Here is a 24,826-nt window from a genome sequence, read left to right on the forward strand (position 1 = left end):
CAGTGAATGAGTGAATGAGTGAATGTTGTTTTTAAAAAAATTATTTTATAGATTTTTTTTCTTCCTTTCAGGGTGGTATTCTGAGATCCTTAAAGAAATTAAGGCTAGTTTTTAAGTATTTGATAAGCAAAGGTATTTTACCATTGATTTCTTATGTAAATTAGGCTTGAAAATGAATTATGTGTTTTTAGGGATCTCTTAGATGCTCGAAACACAGAACAGTGCTTTATTCTTTCAAGTGTGCTGTCACTGTTCTCTGTGAGGATTCTCTTTTCAGTTCTTGCCCAACGCTTTCTTGTGTGCTGGGAACAAAACTAGTGCACAAAGGATGAAACTAAACTCCCCTCTCCTGTCCACAACAGTAGTTACCCGTGCTGCCTTCCAAAGGGCAGGAGGGCTTATTGCTTCACTTGTGTGTAACTTGCTGGAACTGGAAGTTTTTTACTTTTCAAACAAGGGCAACTGAAAAAGTGTTTGCCTAAAGGTGCTTAATTTTACTGCCATGTTCCAGTATTTATTAATGTTTCACAAATATTGCAAATCTTTGTGTTAGTATTATATTTAGTGAATGATCTGATTTTGTTTGGAAGTCTGTTTTTTATTTTTGATGTGATGTCTAGCTTTTGATGTTTTCGTAGGCGAGTTTTTATAGGAGTGATAAAAAATAAATTAGACCTTGATAGTACGTAGTTGTACTGAATTCTGAGTGCTTTGTATGCAGTAGGTCATAGTGCTGTCATTTCATCTGAAATTCACACTTTTTATAACACAGTAAGAAATCCTTGATCTTATCATAAGTATATTATGGAGCACGAGCAGCACAGTTTGTCTTGTTTTCGTCACAGTAGAAGGTACACTGATGGGCTTTATACTGTTCAAGTCATCTGTACTGTGTTGTTTGTTACAAGTAAGAATTGATCAACTTTAAGTCATTGTGTTTTTTGTTCTCAGAGAGCAAATCAGAAGGCCTCCAGTGGATAATAGATACAACCATAGCTTATCCCAAAGGTGAGCTGTTAGATATTCAAACCTGGATCCTTGGATACAGGAAACCAACAGTCACACATGTACATTACAGGTGAGAATTCTACCTTAAAACTTATATGTGCCCAGCAGCCTACCTTAGGACAGTGTGCATGTTTTAATGCTTAATTTTTAATCGGACAGTGAAAATGGTTTATATTTATAGCAAATAAAAATCATTCTTGTGCAGAATTTTTAGTATGAAAATATCATTTGCAGTAGTTACTGTCACTGAGAAAGATCTCTAAAAAATGACATTCTAGAGGCAGTATGATTATTCAATTGCCTAACTCCTTGAATAAAAGTAACTAAAAGGCAAAGATAAATATATACTCAGGGTAAGTAAATGTATATTAATAGAAAAGGAATTTGCTTTGTTAATTAGAAATCCATGAAAGAATTTCTGTGTGATTAGATTGATAGCTTAGAAATTTTTGGCATTTTAATATTCCTGTCTTGCATAAACAACAGCAAACACATTTATTGAACATCTGTTCTATACTAGGTACTTGAGATTTTCTAAATGTAGAATTTGGGGGAGGGGTTTCATGTAAATGTGTGGACATACTTCTTTCAAAGCATGGCACTGATTAGGCTTGTGTAGATTTGATCATATTGCAGGCCCTTTTGCTCTGTTCTGTTTGCTAGCGAAAGGTGGCAACTAACTTACAAATGTGAAGAATTGGTCCAATGTCTCATTTTTGTTTTTTAACCAGTAATTTATAAATAATCAGAAAAAAAAACGAATGTAACCATAAGAGATCTTAGAATTTGAAGAATTAGTGAGTTTTTGGCAAATTACTTTAACAGGAACAAAATAAGGCTCTTAAATTCACTTGAAGTAGAGGTTCTTAACTATGGGCTTCATGGGTGGGCCTCAAGAGATTTTTTATCCAAATCTATTTTGCAAAATTTTGTGTATGTTATGCTTTTTACGGAGAAGTTCATAGCTTTTACTCTCAAAATATCCATGACAAAAAAGATTAAGAACTCCTGACTTTAAAAAAAAAAATTCCTGACTTAGAGATCAGAAATTATAGATGAGAAATGGTTAGTTCGATTTTTTTTTTTTTTAAAGAAATGGTTAGTTTGGTTTAGAAAAATACTTCTATTCATTAAAATGAAGCTTTTCAGAAGTATATTTCTTTATAGAAACTTTATTACCAAACATAGAATAACAAAGAAAAGTTCATTAGGTTAAATGAGTGGAGATTAAATTATGATTTAGAATCATAATCCAAAATACTTATTAAGGCTGAGCGTGGTGGCACACGCCTGTAATGCTAGCACTCCGTAGACTGAGGCAAGAGGATTGCTGTGAGTTCAAGGTCAGCCTGGGCTATATAGCGAGACCCTGTTTCAAAAAATAAAAAGAAAACAAAATACTCATTAAAGTAAACGTTATGCCTGGTTACTTATAGGTACTCACATATATCCATCTGTAAGAGTCTTGGATATGGGAGGAGATACACTTTCCTTTTCTTCCATGAATTTACAGTAGAGATCATTGTCTGGCCAGTGTTAGGGAAGACAAAGGACCTGCTTTTGGGTAGGAAAAAGGGAGAACAAGAGTACAGAGGTGACCTGGTACGGAATTGGGAGGGAGCAGGGGCCGTGTGCTTAGCAGCACTTGGGGACAGGCTGTGTCAGCCATAGACTACCTCTCAGGCGCCTCTGCGGGATCAGGACACCAAGGTGGGTGGGGAAGGAATGCTTGCTCTAGTTCTGACTTTGTGTTTGATTGTGTTTTTAAAACTTAAACAAGGAGGTGTATGTATATGTGTGTGCAAATAATGTAAATAGCTAGGGTTAGATCCCTTTCACTCTTAATTTGAGGAGGTTGGCAAGAAACTGAATGGCATTGACTGCTTCAGGTGGGGAATGGATGCTCAGAAAGGTAGGAAAGATTGTCTGGAAAGTATAAAGTTCTTGGAAGGCAGTTGTTTTGCTTACTGTTGCTTTACTTATCTTCACCTGTAGGCAAATTTTCAAAACTATTTATGAATGAATTTTTTCTTGCAGTTAATTACTGTGTTATTCTTAAGAATCATAGCTAACTTGTTAAAAATAATACAGCCCTCATTCATAGAGAATTTAACTGAAGTGATTACTGCTGACTATGGTGTAGATAGACAAAGTAGTACTATTACTAATTTTCTCAGTCTAACCTTGAAGAATATGACATATGAGAGTCATGAAGTAATTATTCCAATCTGTTCAGCGTAAGATCCCACTTAGCATATGTCATGTATTTTAACTTCCCCATTAAAATATACAGTTAGTGGGATGTTATCAATAACTAAACTACATAAACCCTAGAACACTCCAGCTGTTTAAAAGGCAGTCACTCTAGATCAGATCAAGGCATCTTTGGAGGGTGTAATTAAGTCAAGCACAATTCAAAGAGAAACTCCAAATTAAAAGTACAAATAGGTTAGGAAGTCTAACAGTTCCTAAGGATTGAATTATAGTAGTAAGTTTCTGTGTGTTTGATGGCCTTGGGTCATATTTTAGATAAGTCTTATGGAGGCAATCACTTCAGTCCTGGTAGGACATCTTGGTTGTGCTGGAGGCCTCTGATGCACCTGGGGTGGCTGGTGTTCTGTTCCTTACCATCAGGGTTCGCCCAGGAAGCAGCACAGCTGGCATCATTTATTTCACATTCATGAGTGGCTGGAGCATTTTAAATTTCCATAATACCTTTCGTTTCTCTTCTTAGGAGTTATAATCAAAGTTACCAAATAAGTTCCACTGCCTGCTCCATATCTCATTGGAACAAACATAATGTGACAAGTTATGGAGGTCCCTGAGCAAAAATGACATTTTCGCAGGGGATGTAGCTCAGTGGCATAAGCGCTTGCCTGGCAAGCCTGAGGTCATGAGTTTGATTCCTGGCACCAAATAACAAAGACAAAAATGATGTTTTCTCTACAGAGCAACTGTCTTTGTTAACAAGTTCTTTTAAAAAGTTTGGTTTTTTAAGCAAGAAAAAATACTGTATCTAGATTACCAGCATGTGCAACAGAGTGGTTTTGCAAGTTCTAGATTCCTGTACTGGTGCTTAAGAAAAAGCACAATAATGGAGTCACTTCCTTCAGCGGCTTTGCAGTAACTGGTTTTCCTCCAGTAGCCGCCATTTACTGCATGAATTTACTTCTAGCTTCTTTGCCCAATGTTGACTTTTAGGATTTCTGGGAGAGATGAACCTTGAACATACATGTTGTATGTAAGATATAAGTATTAATATATCACATAGTTGAGAAAATAAACATTTGTGGCAGAATTGCAAACTAGATCTCTTACAAATAGTCGGTGGTGTTACCTTTTAAAATCTCTCAACTTTTGGGAGGTGTTTGGAGCTTAGTCTGCAGAAAACTTGGGGCAAATGGGGATTAAGCACCCAGGCCATTCGACTAATGAAACCTGGAGGTCCAGGGCCCTGTGGCACCTGTCTTGGACTTTGGTGGCCAGAGGTTGCCCCAGCTTCCATAAAGGCATTGTTGTGAGCACCAACTGGTATTCTAGGGACAAAAAGGTGTTTTAAACTACAGAACGCCTTACAGATGTGAAGTCTCCTTATAACGATATGTAAGTATCTAGCGATTATTGATAATCTAGTCTTTATAATTCAACATTCACTATATGTTGGATCTCAGCAACTTAGAACTTTCAAAGAAAAGATGTCTTATTTATTCTTTCCCAGTGTTACTTATATTTTATTAGTTGGCTTACATCTCCTTTTTTTTTTTTTTTTTAACTTTTTAAAGAATGAAGCTTTTTGGGGCCAGGAAAATAGCTCAGCGGCACATCACCTGCCTGGCAAGCACAAGGTCTGAGTTTGATTTCCAGTGTCAAAAAAAAAAAAGGAAAAAGCTTTTTTAAAAAAGAAAAACTAATTTTTAACTATGGGAAATAGTTGAGGATAAAATAATTTCTCCTCCTTCCCTCCATTTTTTTGCCAAACTAGAAGGCTACTGATTCCTACTAAGTAAGTAGTGGACACAATACTGTTAACTATTCAGTAGGAAAAATAAGCATGATTAGACTTTAATTATAGGGAAGTGTGTTTATGGGGATAATGTAATTGTCTGCTTCACTCTAGATTAGGACAGTGAGTTAGAGATGACAGTCCCCTTGTGCAGAAGTAGCATATGCTTTCATTTTTAAAATCTTAAAAAATGTAACCCAAATGTAGTGGCATAGATTATTAAAATCAGAGGTGTTGCTTTTGTGTTTAATCTGACTAGGGCATTGGATACTTTGGAGAGGCATTCAGTTAGGTACTTTGGGTAAGATTTTCAGTTTGGGGTGGATTCAGAAAAGGAATATTTAACTCATTTAAGACAAATATGCTCACTAGCAAGAGTATACAAATATTAACATAATTGCTTCAGGGAATTTTAGTTAACAAAAGAAATTATATGCCATTTCAAGCCAGTCAGATTTGTAAAAATTAGATGATGACTTTGACATACACATAGGAAAAGCACAGACTTTATTATGATTTAGCAGTTCCCTAACTTAATTTGAAGAACATTACTAAAATTACATCTGTAGTGAGACTGATTGTCAGAGGGGTGAGGGAAAAATTATGAGAAAAATTACCAATACTTAAAAGCAGTATAACATTTAGTAATTGTATTCCTAAATATATATATATGTGTGTGTGTTTATTTATGATTAATATGTAATTTTGGTTTTGCTTTTGCTTTTACCTTTGTTCCACAAAATAACACAATTTTAAGATCGCAGTAAAAGATGTAGTGGCTAAATTTTCAGAAATAGTTAATCTCTCCAAAACTTTTTTCGCAGAAACTTTCCTGTAAATAGAACCCTATATCCCCTTAACACCCTTTCAACAATTATCTACTTGTGGTCAATATTGCTTTTTTCTGTATTATTTCCCAGACCCTAATGGATTCTCTGGAAGCATTTTTCATTTCATTTATGAAAATTTCATGGTATATTCTCTAATATAAAAAAGCATAAAAAGACTTGGAAAGAAGTACTGTGTTTACAGAGGGAAAGACTCAAAATTATTAAGATAATAGTTCTTCCAAGTAAATCTATAAATTTAACATAATTCTAGTCAGAATCCAGGACAGTTTTTCAGGAAACTTCACAAAATCATTCTAAAATTTGAGAGAGTAAGGATAAATGGAAGGCTAAAATAGTTTTGAAAATGAACAAAACAGAGACATTCTTCCTACCAGATATCAAAATTTAGGGTAATTAGAATATTTTAACACAGGGACAGACCTAAATCAATGTAAAGATTAGAAAACTGAGATCTAGATTTATTTGCTAACTCATGTATGATTGAATAGGCATCAAATATCGTGCAGAAAAGAACTATTCAGTTAATAATTGTGGAACCACTAATTCATAGTATGGGAGAAAATTAAATTAAAATTAAGCTTTAAGTGAATACTATATTGCTTAAGCATAACTCTCACTGATGATCACTGTTCATCTTTTAGCTTGAAAAATAAAAGGGCTGCTTAAGCCATTTTGCCCAACTTTTTTATCTAACTTACTGTCAAAAACTGAAAAAATATAAATCAGAGAAATATATATACGTGGAACAGAAGACTATGGTAAAGTTAAATATAAGAAAACTAACATTTGTGGAATCTCAATTTAGTATATGTGTGAATTTTTTGTATTATTTCTGCAAATTTTCTTTTAACCTGAAATGATTTCAGAAGAAATCATTTTTTTTTAAAAAGCCTTCAGGCATGTGGGAAGTATAACAGTGACCCTCTTAGGCACTCGTGCCGGTGTCACATGTGCTTACTGGGTGGCTCGTGTCTGTTCGCTCAGCGAGCACTTGTTAAGCATCTCAGTGGGTCCAGGGCATATAAAACAAAAATGTGATAAACAAATCCAGTGCTAAGCAATGGCCTCGCATTATTTATGTCCTCAGGTGGCGCTGGTTTGTTACAGCTGTGTCCGTTTCAAGGAGCAGGCGCAAGGGCTCTTCTGTCAGGGTTACCCCTGACAAGGAAACAGCATCCTTGGTGCTGTTTGGCATCAGCGCAGATGTAACGCTCACTCGCAATGATTCCCTGCAGTAATAGGATTATCTCCTGTAATTAGAGTTTGTTACCTGTAGAGTCTTTGAGAATGTCTGCCTTGGTTTATCTCTTGTATTAAAGGAGGTGAAAGTTAATGTTTGAGTTTTTAATTCTATTTGAGATAACTGGTTTAAAAAAAACTTTACGAATGGTTCCAGAGGAAGCTACAGCTATTAAACATTAGTATGTTGAGGATTAGTCCTGAACAGCTTACCTGAGGGTAATGGCCAAGAGTAAAACTTCTGGGAAATTCTGAGATACTGAATTTGACAGTGTCTATTCTCATCTGTAGATCTCTTGTTTTAACTGGTAGTTTCTGGAATTGGAGTTCTTGTCATACTCACCTGGCAGTGTCACCGGACAGTGCTGCAGTGTTGGTGGCTGTCTGCAGGTGCCCCCTCCGAGAGGTTTATGCTGTTAGATCACTGTGAGTTTAATTCGGGTTGGGAAACCTGAGTTTCCATCAAGGATCAGGCACTGACCTTTAGTTTGTGGGCACAAACATGAGCATAGCACAGCCTGGTAGAGGAGACTGACTCAAAAGATAATCAGTGGGTGCCGATGAGGGTGGCAGACATGTTTGCAGAGGACAGAGTTGGCGCTAAGAAGGACATTATAATGTCTAAGAGGAAGATGGATGTGAGATAGCCACATTCTCATCCTCCTAGTTGGAGAGCAGAGAATACATTTTACATGGGGTACTCAGCAGAAAGTGATGTTCACATGTTTGTAGACTATACGAAAGCAAATAGTGAAAGAAAAAGTTGGGAAGGCATGGGTCTGGGAAATAGGAATTTTAGGAGGGAAATATTTTTATTATTTACGTTGTAGTGTGCTTTGACTTTTAAAAACAGTATGCATGTTTTAAAAAACTTGAAGCCTACTCAGTCTCTTAGGCTAAACTCAAGCATAACTTTTCCATAGAACCTGTGCGTGAGTGAGCAGGTGCGTTCCTTCTTGGAAACCCACATCTTCGCTCTGCAGACTCCTTGTGTGACTTAGGGAGGGGGGAGGTGGTATTGGGAATTGAACCCAGCCACTTCCCCAGCCCTTTTTAGTTTTTATTTTGAGGCAAGACCTCACTGAGTTGCTACATTGCCCAGGCTGGGCTTAAACTTGCAACTCTTCTGTGTCAGCTTCTCGAGTGCTGAGATTACAGGCGTGCACTACTACCACACCCAGCTTCCAGCTTCTTATACCACTTCACTCTATTCTGGTCCTTTGCTTTTCTCATGTCCCTGCCAGATTGTTAGCTTTTTGAAAACAGCAATTCTTTGTCTTGGAATTTGCATGAATACTTAGTAGTTCCTTACATGTAGTCGCCATAATTGAACTGAGGGTTTAGTCTTACTCTTTGTTGGCTTGTGTTTTGAAGTCTTGGTGGCTTAAAAATTCAAATATTCTAACTTGAATACAGGGAGTACCGTCTGCCAAGCATTATTTTTAAAGTACAGTTTGATCAAGTGCTCTTAAGTTGGATTCTGTGGCTGGGTCTTGGTAGAATAGTGTGTATTCAAAAGGACGATTTAGATTACTAATGATAGGAAGTTTTGCTTTTTAAAAAAGTAGGAGCCAGTCTCTCATTTGGATAGCTGTAGATGTCATAAAGGTTTATTTCTGATGTGCATAGATTCATTTCTTTAAATCCCAAAAGAACTCCTCTAAATTGATTCCTAGAGGACTGGCCTTCAGTGTGTTTGGTCCTTTGCCATATTAGGGGATTGCTCATTTGAATATTTTAATCCCTTGGTGACCAAACAATCTCAGAAATAGAAATGGGCTGCTCTCAAAACCCAGCATTAGTTCTGCCCTCCTGCTGTGTCATGAGGCAGCAGAGCATCTGTGCGATTCAGGGCTGCTGGTAGAGTAGGTTCCAGTCCAAATCCCCTCCCACCTCATGCTTAACCCTGTGTAACACAGTAGGTACTTCACCAACCTCACCATGTTCTTTTGAGAGTTCAACTGGTAAACTTAATCTGTGTTAACCAAAACTAAACCTTGCATAATAAGATACATGCTGTATTATCTGATGTGGTACAACATGGTTTTATCTCTTACAAAGAGTACCTATTCTTTGCTAACCCTTGGGCTGTGACTTTAGACCAGAGAAAACTTCATGGATGGTTTGCAGTAGGCCTTAAGCCATGAAAGGTAGAGTACAGATTGGTAGATATGGGAAGAGGAGATGCACGGGCATTTTGCACAGTATTAGCTTTGTGAACAAACAGACCTGTGGAAGTGTAGTGCCAGTCAAGAAACAGCAAGGAGTTTGTACTGTTGGCATGCAATAAGGGCAGTTGTGAGAAATAATGTTGGAAAATGGAAAGATGTTGTTATACCTTGAAGGTCAAGCTAAATGTATCTCTGCATAACTGAAAGCCCAGTTGAAACAGAATTAGCCGGGCCGGGGACACAGCTTAGTGGCACAGCGCCTGCCTGGAAAGCACAAGGTCCTAAGTCTGAGTTGCAGTACCAGAAAAAATCCCCCAAAAACAAAAATACAGAATTAGCCTTTAACAATCAGGAAATTGTGTGGCTCACATAACTGGGCGTTCAGAATAGGGCATCATCCATGATCGGCTCACTGTAGGGACGTGGGCGCTTCTCTCAGTGCTGCTCTCTTCCCTGTGCTGGGCTCATCCTGTGGCTGGGCTGCCAGAAACTCGGGACCTCCTTAAAAGAACAAAGACTTAATTTTCCAGGGCCCCTTCTTAAACTCTTCCCTAAGCCGCTGAAGAACTTTGGACTCCACCGCCACAGCGCTGACTCCTGGGCCCACTCCTTGCTCCGCTCTGGTGTGGGCTCTTGGTGGGCAGGTGCCAGGGCCACCACAGTGGGCTTAGTGACAGCAGATTTGCAGACAGTCTGGGTAGGTTTATCTTATTTTTTACAGAAAGGCTAAAGGATCATTTGCCCCAGTTAGAGGATTCCCAAGAGTGGTGGCACGTGTAAACCTTTCACACTAAGGTTTGGGTGTCAACAAGGCAAAAGTATCTGCTTTACCTTTTGACCTCTACTGTCTATGGCAGAGGTGAAGAACGTAACTGCAAAACTGTCTTAATACAGTATTAAAGTTACTTGAAAGTAAGAACTCAAACTTTTGATGCCATTCCCTTTAAAAATAAAGTCTGGTTTTTCAGTTTTAATTGCAGTTCTAAAACATCCCTCTAGTACCAGAATGAAGTTCATTGACATTTTAAGGACACTTAAAGCAAAAGTTAAACCAGAGGAAAGGGAAGAAACAAAGGATGAAGTGTACTGCGTGCAGAGCTGTGCTAGGAGCCCAGGGACTGCCTTCCGCTGGATCCTGCCTGGCACAGACAGCTCCGGGCCAGCCAGAGGCCTGCGGGGGCGTACAGTTGGGTTTTAGGGTTCCTGCACTCACCTGCTGTTTGGGACTCCTCACTTTCCAGCTGCTGGGCCGCCCTAATCTCTGTCTTCTGACCCTTCAGCCCATAAGATGTACATGTATTTTTGTGTGTGTGGCACTAACTGGGATTGATTCTCAGATGAAAAGCTGTAAAAACTGAGGTCTCCTACCCTCTGCCATCCCACCTCCCATTCCTGACTCTCCCCGAGTCTCAGCCTGCTTTTAGTCACTCCCCAGCATCATCTACTCTGTAGATCTGCCCACACCTTAGAATTGTTACTTGTGACCCGCTCTGCCATTCCACAAGGCAGGACTTCTCTTAGTGTGTTCTAATGGTACGCAAAGTCACAGAGTTACAGCGCAGTTTCTAACTTGAAGTGAAGAAATCGGCTGTGCTCCTAAATATGTTGCTGCTCACGTCTGACGTCTGTGGCCTTTTAAGCAGCGCTGCATTGTGCCAGAAAGATTACAGACACAGGCACCAGAATCACATCTAACTGCTTAATTTCAAGATGTTTATGATTCTGAGTGTTTTTTATTAAGACTAATATTAGAGTGAAAACACAAGTTGGCTTAATGCTTTTTTTTCCCCCTTGTGGTACTGGGGATTGAACCCAGGGCCTTAGACAAATGCTCCAGCACTGAGCAAAACCCCTGGCCCTTTGAATTTTATTTTGAGACAGGGTCTTGCTAAATTGCCCAGGCTGGAGCTTGCAGATTGTCCTGCTTCAACCTCCAGAATAACTGGGAGTACAGGCATGTACTACCACCCCCAGTTTAACATAGCTACATTCTTAAAAGAGAATGAAGAGGACTCACGGATGGAACTCCAAGAATATGGTCCCAAAATGGCATAGCCCAATTGAGAAACTCTCATAAGTGGGCATTTATGTAGTATTTTCCATTGCCACATTGCTTATAATAACAAAAGATGAAAAACTAATAATTTTACCTATATTGTTGTTTACCATGTATTACAGAATTTAGTGTTTACCATGTAGTAAGATCACAGTGAAAAGTAGAAATTATTTAATGGTAATGAAATTATTTGTCAAATCTCATGAGAGATAATTTAATCTGTGCTTAGAACATATATACTTTATAAATAAGAAAAAACCCTGAAAACTGATCTAAATGTTTATCTCAGAAAGTTAGCAAACAAATTCAAAGACAGAAAGCAGGAAAAATAAAAGAGAACTTAATGAGATAAAAAATATAGTGGAAAGAATAACAGTACCAAAAATTATTTTTTGAAAACACGATAAAACAGATTAACTTTGTCATTTTGATTAACAAATAAAGAAAGCCTGTATTGCCAATATAAGGAATTAAAAAAGGATTCCACTGCGGCTTCTGTAGTTATTAAAAAGGCAGTAAAAGGAATGAAGTATAACTCTTCCAAAAGGATGAATATTTCCTACCTTGCTTCATGAGGCCAGCACGATGTTAATAATGATTTCTGACCAAAGCCGTTCTGAAAGGAAGTTTATAGGCAAACCTATTTCATGATTATAGGTACAAAACTAATAAGCCCAGCAGTATATTAAAAAAAATACATGTTACATAGCAAGAGAATACATTTCAGGAATGAAATTTTGGTTTAAAATTTAAAATCAATGTAATTTGTCTCAATAACAGAATTAAATGGGAAAATTAAGCATTTTAGTGGGTGGAAATTTTTTTTTTGACATAGTGAAGCCCTCATTCATGATTTTAAAGAGACACTTTTAGCAAACTGGGAGTAGAAAGGGGTTTCTTTCATCTGACTAACAGTATGTACAAAAAGCGTGCAGTAGATGCCATACCTGTGAGCTGCTTGCTGTGTCTCCTGAAGGACTAAGAATGAGAGACAGGGATGCTGGTTATCACTGCTTCCCTTCAGCTTGGTGCTAACGTGTCCTCTTGGGGGCCATAGGGCAAGAAAACCAGAACGGAAACCATGGAAAGGTACGAACAAGTTTGTCTGCAGTTGCACTGACTTGTCTTCTTCTCTGCGTGCAAAGTAACGCTCTGTGGTTACCTGGCAGGTACAGACTCACCCGTTCCCTGACTTGCACAGAGCCTCGTACATGTGAACGAAGATTCCTAGGTCTACGGGCTTCTTAGAGAAGGAAAGGTCCCAACAAAAGGCACTTCTCAAAACTGCCTTTCTAGTGTTCAGTCCTTTCTCCTCCAATCCCCTTCACGGGGAGGTGATACAGAGTTTGGCTTTCTGTAGCTAAGGAACCAAGATACACTCCTTACTTCTTTCCTTTTTCTCACTAACACTTAAATGCGGGTGTTGCGTATCCCCAACTTGATATGTAAATGTTTAACAAAGAAAGGGATCTGAGTGTAATGTGATACATAAGTAATGTTCCTTTTGTTTTGTTTACCCACGTCGTGAGCAAATGACCATGGTAGGTGAGCAGTTTTTAAGAAGCCTTTAAGGAATCTGAGTGTCATCATCCTTGTTATATTGGGAGCCTGTGGATTTATTTGACTGGTCTGGACGTTGAGTTCTACTGATTACACTATTTAAATTGTTTGCTCTTTTTCACATCCTTACCAGCTGATAGGAATTTTGCCTAAACCTGAAATGGCGGTAAAAGCCCCTCTGAGAAATGACAAATGATAGATCCAGCCAAAGATTTAAAAAAAAAAATCAGACCTTTCAGAAATAATAGGAAAACTTCTCAGAAGAGATGGTGCATCAGACTCAACTATTTTCATGTCTCCTATGAAATGGAGAATGGAAATTTCTACTTTGATTTTCCCCCCAAGCCCCAGGGTGTTTCTTAAAAGATACAAAGCCCATAAAGAAGAGGGGAACCCTAGGAGAGTCAACAAACCTTGGGACGTTGGAAAATGCAGTACATGTGACAGAACCTTAAGCCAGCTGTGAGAAGGCCAGGAGCCCACCTGTGAATACCCTAAGACTCCCAAGGGCTGTTGGCATGCGTACCTGTGGGAGCGAGGCTAAAAGTGTTGTTCAGCTGGGGCAGACTGATCACAGTCTGTTTAGGAAGAAAAACAATCTGTTGAGGAAGAACTCAGTCCCCTAGGCCCTGCCTTGTCCCCCGAAGGCTGAGCAGTCATTCTTTCCCTGCCACAGTACGTCCTGGAGTCCGCTCCAGGAAGGGGGCTGGAACCCATCCTGGGGAGCAGCAACCCTGCGAGGCACTGGCTCCATGATGAAGAAGACAGCACGGCCAGGGGATGTCAGGCTGCCGAGTGCTGGGCCTGTCAGCCCTTCATCTCCCTGACTTCCAGAAAGCTTCACTCCCTAAGCCGGAAATTAGAGCTCTTTCCCCAGAGAAATGGGCAAATTTAAGAGCAATGGCCATTTTCTGTGGCCCTGCCACATAATCCTCAGCAAGGCTGTCAGTCAGACTACGTGCACAGAGGGCTCAGTTAGCCCCACGTCTGTAAATGCGAGCGAGCAAACGAACAGACAGTTGTGAAGGAGCCAGCCTGTGTTCTGAGAGACCAGGACGAACAGAGAAGGTGACTTAGGATACAGGGACAGCACGGGGAAAGACCACCCGTAAAACCCTAAGAGGATGATGGGGCTTTTTAGCTCTTTACTTTTATAAATAAAATTTTTCATTATAATTTTTTGAACTTCTAACAATGAGATGTTGCAACAATAACACAGTTTTTTTTTTTTTAAAAAAGGAGCATAGACCAATAAAAGCTCTAAAAATTAAAAATACAATAAAATACCCTTGAACTTAACCAAAAGGCCAAGAAGCGATTAAAAAAATACAATAAAAGTAAACTCTAAAAGATTAAGAAATTCCCAGAAAGGAGGACAGACAGATGAGAAGTTGGCTTCTAAGTTCAAGTAAATTTTAGGTCTAATCAAATTGTCAGGCAAGTGTGAAGCCTGTGTTGGGCTTTTGTCACCGTAACTAAATACCTAGGGGGATCTCCTCGGGCTTTTTGGCTCACAGATTTGAGGCTTTGGTCTGTGACTGGTTGGCCCCATTGCTTTGGGCCCCACATCATGTCAGGAACAGGTAGCAATGCAAAGCCAGTCACTCATGCCAGGAAGCAAAGAGAAAAGCAGAGGAGAAGGTCGAGGCCCCACGGTTCCCTCGGAAGCATCCCTAGAGAGTTAAAGACCCTAGCAGCACCCACTGGGCACCAAACCTCCAGTCTGTGGGCCTTTGGAGACACTTGAGATCCAAGCTGTAGCAAGATGGAGAAAAGACATTAGCTGATGTGTGAGATTTCCAGTGTCCTTTCTCAGGAAGCTGCTGGAGACACACTCCATCCAAACAGGAAGGAAGGATGGGCAGTGTGTAGAACAGGACTCCATTTTAGGAGTCCAGGCCGTCACCAGGATGACAGTGAGGGGACTTCACAGATTGAAAGTTATAGCCGTCAAATCTAGAGTCTGTATAAGTTTTAAATTAAATTTTGTTTGAACATGCTCTGTACATTTTTGTCTGTGTTGTCTCTGGCTGCTTTCGTACGATAAGGCCCAGTTGAGTGGTGGTGGCAGAGACCAGATAACCTACCAAGCCTAGAGGACTTTCTACCTGGGCTTTTAAGAACAGATGTGAGCCAGTCTAGAAAGTTGATTCTAGACAGTTAGTTGAGAGCTTGTGGTTGAATTAGGTGTATGTACGTGGATAATTAAGCAAATGAACAGCAATATAATTGCTTAATGTGGGCAAATAAAAACTGAGCAAGAAGGGAAAAGTAGCCATGATTTCCCACATGAGTTGACAGGATTGTCCTCCGACCTTGAATTTACTGTGTACCCGCGCTGGGACAGTGCGAAGATGTGCATGGGTGGGAACGGGAAGAGAGGTGCGCAGGGAGACAGCGGCGAAGGCCGGAACTGAAGAAGAAATACACTGATAAGTGCCGAGTGATGGCTAAAAGAGGTGAACGTCGGTTCCTGTGGGGAGGGAGAAACAAAAGCAGAGGGACAGGACTGACATTTTTATACAGACCTTTTGCAGGCTTTTAGCTATGTACCTTTTACACCTTTGACAAAGAAGCACACTGGAAAACAAGACACTGTCCGAGGTCGGCAGATAGAGTCTTCATGCCACCCTTCCCTCACTTCCATGAGTATCACCAGTTACCCAATTTCATTTCCTGTTGACTCAGATGTGGGCCCAGCATCTTCAGGGTAGTGTTCCAGCAGCCTCTCCCAGTCAGTGACAGTTGTCCCTGCTCATGAAACCAGTGTCTGATCTGACTAGTGAGAAGCCACCTATTTGGGCAGACTGGGTCTAGCTCCCAGACTTTCCCGCCAAAGAATATTGCAAAGGTGCATTATGCAGCCGAGCATTTAACTAAGGGACTGATCGGTTTCTGATTTAGCTACCTTTTAAGCTGCATCTGTTCCATGTATGTTCCCACTTAAACCCATGAACATAGAAAAACATAATTTTTCTCAGATACAGGACATTATTCACAGATATGGGACAGTTTCAAAGTTTATTTTCAGCATCTAGCACAGGCCTTAACGCATAATAAGCTAGTGAATGTTTTAATGAATACATGAATGAAGTCTGTTGAATAATGAGTTTTAAAAGACCAACAGGCCTTTAAAAGCCAAACCAATCGTTGCAAAAGCAAAACGTGATTTGGTAAGTTTATTTGGCTTCTCATCACCAAAGCTGTGTTGTGATTCTGAGTGACTTTCACCTCTAAATTAAAGTAGTTTTTGTCTTTTTTCCTAACTCTTAATAGGATTTTTCCAATTAAGGATGTTCCCCTGGAGACGGATGGCCTTACCAATTGGCTCTATCAGCGGTTCATTGAAAAAGAGGACCTCTTAGCCCATTTTTATGAGACAGGTACGCAGTCTCTTCCATTGTGTGCACTTCTAAAGTTACTGGCAATTCCAAAGGCTTGTTGTAGGGAAGAGAACCATTTATTTTTTTGGTACCCCAAAGAAATCAGAGTGTTTCCATATTTAAGCATTTCCGCTTAGAATTCTTACAAAGACAGATGTGCGTTACATGCATTGGGGCCTTCGTCAGCCTGCATACAAGGGTCGCAGGACAAGTAGACGGCCACGCGGAGGGATGCGGCTCGAGAGAGTGTCCACAGGAGCCCAGTCTGCGAACGGGCACAGCTATTTCAGTACAGCCATGGGCTTTTTATGAAGTAGCAAGGAATGTTCATGTTTTGACATCTCACTGGATTAAGTAATATATTAGTCTTTTCAGGTTGTTTTAAACTGCATTTTTATAGGTGCATTCTTTACTTTGCATGAGTATTCATTTTTTTAAGTTTTCGTGGATACAAACTTAGTCTTTTCTTCTTTGAATAAAAAATGTGTCCTAGGCTCCCTTCTGTTTTTAATATTATCTACATTTTATGCAAACTAAAAACTATAAAATGCCTCAGGCATAGTGGTGCACACCTGTAATCCCAGCTCCTTGGGAAGTGGGGCAGGAGGATGACAGATTGGAGGGCAGCCTGGGCTACATAGTGAGACTTTGTCTCAAAATTTTGTTAAAAAGGGCTGGGGAGGTAGAACTCTGGGGTCAGTCCCCTGTACCACAAAACAAAACATGGCGAGTAAGAAAAGTATGGAAAGTAAAGAGAGAGGGAAGAAGGAAGGAAGTTAACATTGGTAGAGCGACTCGCACGATCAAGGTGCTGTCATGAATTGCTGTGTTTTTCTAGCCCCTAAACAGGGAGACAGGTAAACACAGTGTTGTCCTGGGGCTGGGTCTCAGGGTGGCGTGGACGGCTGAGAGGCCTGGGGCAGGTAAGAGGCCAACCAGGGCCTCTCTTCTTCCATCTCAGTCTCTCACCTCGGTCTGTTTGGCCTAAAATGTAGCAACAGTAGAGGAAGCCTCTTTCTAAGAAAACTGTTTGCATGTTAGACCTTGAAACCTGAACGGGTGCTCTCCAGATGCTTGTGCGTGGCAAATCCCCTCTGGAGCAGCTTACCCCAGGGATTATCTGCCAGGTGGGGACTGCTTGACTGCCGAGCGGAACGAGTAAAGATGACCTCAGGTAGTATTGTTTGGAATCTAGCTTTAGGAGAAAATGTGGAGACATCTATTTACTTTATATTTCTCCTTTTTATTATTAAGATATATTTCATAACCATTCAGCCTCTTGAAAATAATGTCAGTATAACATAACCACTTTTTGTGGCAAAAAAAAAAAAAAAAAACGCAAATAAAAAAGAAAAAAAAAAGCACCTGGCTAGCAAGCGCAAGGTCATGAGTTCGGTTCCTGGTACCGGAGAAATGGCAAAAAAAAAAAAAAAAAAGCGCAGCTTGTAAGGGAAGGGATCCGTGTAAATTCTGCTGTTAAAGAGGGGTCAGGTGTCGGTGTCAGAGTGCGGGCCCAAATCACTGGAGCTTCCTTGAGCAGTGGGCAACAGAGCTTCTGCTCATGTGTGGCTGAAAGGAGGACAAGGAGAGCAGCAGAGAGAGGAAGTTGCAGGAAGGAAGCAAATGTAGAGGAGAGGCAGGGTGGGGTGTGGGCATGTTTCCTGCCCCGGAGCATGGGCAAAGGCGGGATGCGGGATGGTGCTGGGTGCTGGAAATCAAGTTCCAATGAGACCTCTCATCAGGAGCAATGGAAAGTCACAGAAACCATAGGGCAAGTTAAACTAAAATCCATGTTGTATTCTGAGACCTGTCCCCACAGGGAAATATGTCTGTGTTGTCTTTTAGGAGCCTTTCCACCTCCCAAGGGCCATAAGGAAGCTGTTTCCCGGGAGATGACCCTCAGCAACGCGTGGATATTCTTCATACAGTCGTTCGCGTTTTTGTCAGGCTATATGTGGTACAGCATCATTCAGTATTTTTACCATTGCCTGTTTTAGATATTGACTCAGACTTGTCATAGGAGTGCAGACTTCCGTAAGTGTGCATTATTTACATGTGCAAATCAGAATATATAAAAAAAGCAAAGGAAATTCAATGGATGAATTACTATTTATCCCCCTTTGGGATATTTTAAAACTCTGCTAAAATGAGGATCAGTAATATAATGACCTGCTAATATATTTTAAGAACTTCATGTCTTAAAGCGATACACTCTACCATATATTTAAGCAAATATCACATCTGGAGAAGCAGAAATCATAAAACTGTCTTCGAAGACTGAAAGAAACTCTGTGGCCACCAGCTGCCCTTGGTCATTGGGTTCCAGCGCAGGGGTCTTGTCCACCCCCCCCCAGGTAGCAGTCTCTAGAGCTGGGCTCTGTGGGGCCTGCCCACAGCCACCTGTGCCATCGCTGTCACAGTGAGCAGAGCCGGGGCACCTGCAGAAGAATGGATTCAAACTCAGGCCCCAGCCCTGGGCTGAGGAACGCTGTGGGCCTTCTGTGGGGGTGCGGCTGTCTCCACCGCTCTCCTCCTGGCACAGGCCGTGTTCGCAGAACCAGTGCGGCCCAGCACCGTGTTTACATGTGCTAGTGCTTTCCCGTGCTTGGGGCAGAGGGCCCTTTTCCTCCTTTTGTGTGGAAGGCATATCATAGATTGATCATTGTATTTTACAAAATGCACTTTTATAGATGCAGATATAGCCAAGGATAGTAACATACCCTGAAAACACAAGCGAGCCTCAGCAGCAAGCCAGCTCCCAGAGGCTTCCCTGTCTCTGCCCACTCATCCGCGGGTGCTTCTGGTGCAACCCTGCCCTGCACCCCTCCTGTCACAATGCCTCATTCGTAGCTCGAGCCCTCTCCCCATTTTGACATAGCACTAAATGCACTTGGGGATGGTTGACAAAGATAATGCAAAACATTTACATGATCAGCTTACAGAGAATAGACTAGTTTATTAGGAAACTAAGAGCTAGAGCCAAACATTGGCCTGGAGCAGTGACGGGTTCTCACACCACAGCCGCAGACCATGGTCAGTCCCGTGTGCCGTCACTGCATCCGTGCCTGCCCCTCCACACGGGCGTAGTCAGGAGAGGGAGAGAGCAGCACAGGGGTTTCTGGCCTCAGGCAGCTGCTGGTGAAGAGGATAAAGTCAGACTTCGGTTCTTTCCAGGAAACCTTTTCTTTATTTGTCACTATGTTCATCTGATTTACCTCACAGGAGAACCAAACTCCTAGAAAGTGCTGGCACTGTGTTAGTGTTGAGATCGAAGATGTCTTTTGGCTGAGGATCGAAGCTGTCCAGATCCCCGTCAGTGGTAGTTTTAAGAGCACTGTAGACCCCCGTGTTGTCACTAATCTCACAAATAATTCTGAGCAGTAGGCTGTGAAACAAAACAGGCTAATGCTTTCTGTTTTCAGATAAACCAAAAACACTGAAGAGATGTGAATTTTCCCTGGTTATGTGGGAAAGGTGGAGCAACACCAAATATAAAAGCCCACAGCAGCTTCATCTTTAGGGTAACTCGGAGTGTACATGGAACAGCAGGATGTGTCAACTGAAATACCTCAAGGAATATTTACTGCTGCTAAACTGCAGCGACAGTGTTAATAGGAATGGCTTGGGAGCAGTTGTTATAGAATGCAATGGTTTTGAAACCTGAGTAATTGGTCATGTGTTCTGCAGTGACAGTACGTGAAGCCAGTCTCAGCAGAGATAGAAAGCCAAAGAGAAGCTGTCCCACACTTCTGTTTGAGGCTGGCGAACACCAGTCAGTTTCAGGATGAGTTGGAAATGTTCATTGGAGGCATTAGTCAGCCATCTGGGGAGAAGTTGCTCCCTGCCAAGTAAGCATGCACAGTCCTAGCTACTGGGCCAGGCCTCATCGTGAAGCCAGACACAGGCAGAGTGGGCACTCCTATCCCAGAAAACACACGCATGTGCACGTACAGGTGGCTGGCCACTTTGCCATTGCTGTGCTCCATAAGAATGTGACATTGCGGAGTCCACTGTGTGCATTAAACTCTCCTGTAAGATGCTTTACTTCTCCAGTGCCGTGTCCTTTCCGTAGTCTCCAGAGTGACCAATACCTACACCTGTGAGTTGGTTTTTGAACATGGATCTGTGAGTTGTAAACAGATGTGTATTTGTTTTGTTTGTTTTCAGTTTTTTTCAGATGTGTATTTGATCTGCCTGCCCCTCTTTCATTCTTTCTGAACATGTTCTGTCTCTTCAGTTTGCAAAACGTGTTACTTGAGAACATTGGTCATGCTTTCCTGATCAGGAACTGGAGTTCATCCTCTTGCACTGGGGAATGTGGAAGGAGAGGATCAGTGTTCTGTTGTGGCTGTTGGGGAGGGGGCAGCAAGATGCCACTGTGCAGAGCTGAATAAAATTCCTGTCTGTACTTTCTTTATAAAGACAGACGGAAGAGGTTTTACATCTTGCCAAGGTTAATGAAGAGAAAACTGTCCCCAGTTTGCAGAGGTGGCTGGTTTAGGATTTCAGCACTTCTCTGGCCCAGCTGGGCAGCATGGGTTGGGCACTAGCTGCTGGAGTCCTGGTGTCAGCAAGTGATGGTGTTTGAGCACTTGCTCAGCCACAAGCAGGCCCAGTGACTGTAAAAGTGACCAAAGTAGCAGCTCACCCTTAGCTTAGAAAGAGTTGTTGGTGTTGAGATGCACGTGTAACAGGGACACCCACAAGCAATGGAAGAAAAACCAGAGTGGGAAATGATGTTTGGGGGACAAACAAGGCAGTTGAGAATTTAAAAAGGTAGCTGTGAGTTCATATCTATCATATTATTAAATAGTTATGGATATTACAACCAGTACTTAATTTTCCGTGGTGAAGGAACTAGGGATTATGGTGTAATTATTTACTTGACAAATGGAGACTAAGTCATAGGGAAGCCAAAAATTCACTTCTGTGTAGGAGTTTGAATTTCTTCTCTCATCAAACATTTTTTCTTTCTAGAAGGATGCTTACTAATTTAAAAAATAAGAATTCTTCATTAATTTCTTTTACCTATGTGTTTATGATTGCATTGTGGAGTAGTGAAAGGACATGCAAACACCAAAGCCCAAGCAGTCCCTGGGCTGAAAAAGGAGTCCCTGGATCATCAAGAATTGGTGGGACCAAAATTATTCTCGGTCTCTTGTGCAATTGAAACCTTAGATCCCCCACTGTCACCTCAGCAGGTCACTCTGGTGTCGTCCATCTGGATCGGTGTCGAGGGGGCCACTCAGTCTTCGCTCACGTTGCTCACCTCTGGTGGGTTTGTCTTGTGATGTTCTTGACAATCACTTCCCTAAAGACTCTTCTGAACTACTTGGTCCTGGTTATCATCATAGAAAGTAGTCTTTAATAATGGGTAGTTTTCTTGTATTCTTTTTATATTTAAAAAGAAAATGTTTTATTTGCACTACTGAATAGGAAGAGTTAACTGTTCTCTTTGTTCTTTTTTTTGAAGTCACTGCACAGGACTTCATTTCAAAGTTATCCTTGTGTGTATATTCAGCTCTGGCCCACAAGGGATAGGTAGAAATTACATATGTACATTGCCTTGCAGTGCTGTGGGCCTTCCATCTGTAACACGCAAGGCAGAGTCTGCAGGAGCACTGGGCACCAGGTACAATGGTTCATTTTATGAGAAGTAGAGATTAATATGTTTGGGACCAAAACCACCTAGGTGGGAAATTTCTCGATCACAGAAGCAGTCATTGGTTGGTGCTTTATTGGAATCATTTCGTACCAGTCCCCAACAACTACGAGCTGGACCCTGGCAGTATGCTGAGAATGCCGAACTGTTGGGGAAGGGGGACTGTAGCCATACGGAAGATAAAATGTGGGGTTTTCTGCAAAATTTCCATATGAGGATTTTTACATTGAATTTTTTAAAAAATGCTTTAAAGAGCAAAAAAATTTTCAGTGTATTATAGTTGCAAAATATGCACACATTTTGAATTGCTTTATTTTTATTGTGTAAAACCGTTGATAAACGACTGTGGTGCACAAATTCTTTACGTGTAAGGAGTCTATGCATTTTACAGGAACTTACTTTATGATTGGGTAATGAGATAGTTGTACATTCAACTGCCATTATTTTTATTAAGTGCTTTCATTTTCTTTACAGTTACTATGAAGTTGTATTTATTTTATACAGATGGGTTTTCATTTTCCCGATGCCGTAATGTTTACTTCAGCTTGCTGACTTTTCTCTGTGTATCTGCATGTTGAACTGTGTGATAAGAATGAATGTAAAGGCTGTGGCAACTGTAACCGGTATTTGTAAAGGGCTGGTCACATGTGGATCTGGTTTATGAATGCATTTGGGATGATTTTAGGAACAGGTCACCTTTTCAGAAACTGAGATACAAACCAAAAGCAAAAAATAGATAGCTGGTTCTGTTATTTTTTTTTAACTTAGAGAAAATAAAGTTCATTTTTTTTTAAGTACAGTGCTTTTACTTCTCCATAACGGGGCCAGGATGACTGTGCTGTGCAGAGCTCTTTGGGCATTAACAGCTGGGAGCATGGGCTTTGAGCCCCGTGCAGCGGGCTGCTGAGTGCAGCCACAGCGGCAGTGCAGAAACGCTGGACTCCTTTGTGCTCAGAAAGGTGTGCTCCCTCATCCCCTTCCCTCCCCACCGGTGGTGTGCTGGTCGGTGCTTAGCAGCCCGCTGGCCTGGAAAAAGCTGTGTGTACAGGTGTACATAAAGTTGTTGTACATTTTAGTGATAATAAGGATCTGTAACACAGTTAACAAATAATAACATAAATATTTTATTGTGAATTCCACATGGCCTGTTGATTCTCCTCGGATACCTAATTGCTTTTTGCTGGACCTTACAGCTGACCTTTGGTTGTATTTCAACCATGATTTGAATGACATCACCTCCTAATCCACGAACTCATCTCCCAGTGAACTCACTGTTAGTCTAATATGTGATCTTTAAAGCTCTGTTTTTGGTGCTGGGGACTGAACCCAGGGCTTCACATAAACTAGCTGTGCCACTGAGCTATATCCCCAGGCCCAAGCTCTTCTTAACCTTGTGTAAAACCACTTTTCAGCTTCAGCACTAATTCAGGTTTATGTAATTTAATAACAATTGTTTAACAACTGCTGGAAAATTCTAAAATTGAACTACTGGCTCCTGGGTGCCAGCAGAAGCTATCTCCAGCACACCACTGCCCTGGTTCATCTTATAGTAAGCTGTTTAACTATCCGTGTTGAATAAACTTCTCACAGTTAATTTACCCATGAGTCTGAGAAAACCCCAGTTATTAGCCTTGGTGGGGCTTAACGCGGTGGGAAAAACATTAAGATCCATCCCACCACCTGAGCTTTTGATTTCGAAGCACTTGACAAGAACAAACTCCGGAAGTGCGAGGGGAGAGTACAATGAAGTTGGCTTAATGTTTCCATCTCTCAAAGCTGAGTAACCGTGGTCTAAGCATCACTGAGATTTTGTTTTATACATGTATTGGGTGTTTAGTTACTTGAGTGTCAAGTATGTTTGATCCCACTGAAAATTTTAAATGTGTTACTTTATCTTGCACAGTCTGCCAAATAATTTAAATAGTTAACGGTTCAGTCTACCTCTTTTTCGACCTGGACTTAGGCTGCTGTGTGGTGAGGGTCTCTTTCCCGCGGGAGGTACTTCTGTGGAGACACAATGCGCTGGGGCTGAGGCCTGGAAGCAGTGGGAGCGCTCAGAGATCTGTTGCTGACCAGCCCTGCTCCTCATGAACCGGGGGAACCCACTGTTTATAATTTCCCCTCAGTATGAAAATGTATGTTTTTAAAATGTTTCTTCCTGCTGAAAACTGTATTTTTAAAAGAAAAAAGAAAACCATCTTTTGGCTCTCAGAAGTCAGCTGTATGAGCAGGCGTGACCATATCATAACATGCTGATACGATAGAAATCAATAAATTTTTACCTCTCAGGACTTGGGTCACCTTGTTCTTAACTCTTCGTGACTTGACAAACTGAGTCTCCACAGTTGAAGTCAAATGGGAACAGACACAGGGAATCCGGGGGGAGCTCGGTAACCCCAAAAAGGAGTCAGACCCCTGCTGTAATCGGAAAAAGACTCCTAGCGGGGGAGGGGTCAGCGCGGGCACAGAGGAAGACCCTACCTGCTTTCTGCTGGTAGCTGGAGCCTGGCGGGGGCACGACCTCCCCTCGGGATCGTGGCTGCTGGCAGCATTGGGACAGCCCGGGACTGCAGAGGGTGAGGGCGCCGCTGCTGAGTCACCCATGCAGAAGACCCGGTCAGACTGGGGATCGCTGCCGTCTTCGTGCGCCGTTGGGGGAACAGAGCTGTGGTACCAGGCCTACAGTCCCGCTTGCGCCATCTTCATCCCTTTAGTTCATTTTTGATCAGAAACCCCCTGAAGAGCCTCCGCTGCAGACAGGGTACTGGGCCCAGGTCCTGGACACACAGTGGACAATAAGGGCGCGGGCTTGAGCGCGGGGGTGGGAGGGGGGATGGGAGACAGAAACAGCCGGCGGAGATGCCCCCAGCATGCAGCCCTCGTCCAGATGCCA

The 24,826-nt window shown here is 41.5% G+C and overlaps 1 protein-coding gene across 1 annotated transcript in view; it reads left to right on the forward strand.

Annotated features, from left to right (window-relative positions):
* Positions 1-24,224, forward strand: part of Lpgat1 (lysophosphatidylglycerol acyltransferase 1) — a gene marked incomplete at its 5' end in the record, with an annotated part of 64,653 nt that extends 40,429 nt beyond the window's left edge. Inside the window, 3 exon segments of the mRNA XM_013520199.1 lie at positions 952-1,078; positions 16,165-16,271; positions 18,117-24,224. Of these exon segments, the coding sequence (XP_013375653.1) occupies positions 952-1,078; positions 16,165-16,271; positions 18,117-18,268 (386 nt within the window). The 3' untranslated portion in view covers positions 18,269-24,224.
* Between the last annotated feature and the right edge of the window lie 602 nt (positions 24,225-24,826).

Source organism: Chinchilla lanigera, unplaced genomic scaffold, assembly GCF_000276665.1.
Source record: "Chinchilla lanigera isolate Chin_1 unplaced genomic scaffold, ChiLan1.0 scaffold00005, whole genome shotgun sequence".
Lineage (NCBI taxonomy): Eukaryota > Metazoa > Chordata > Mammalia > Rodentia > Chinchillidae > Chinchilla > Chinchilla lanigera.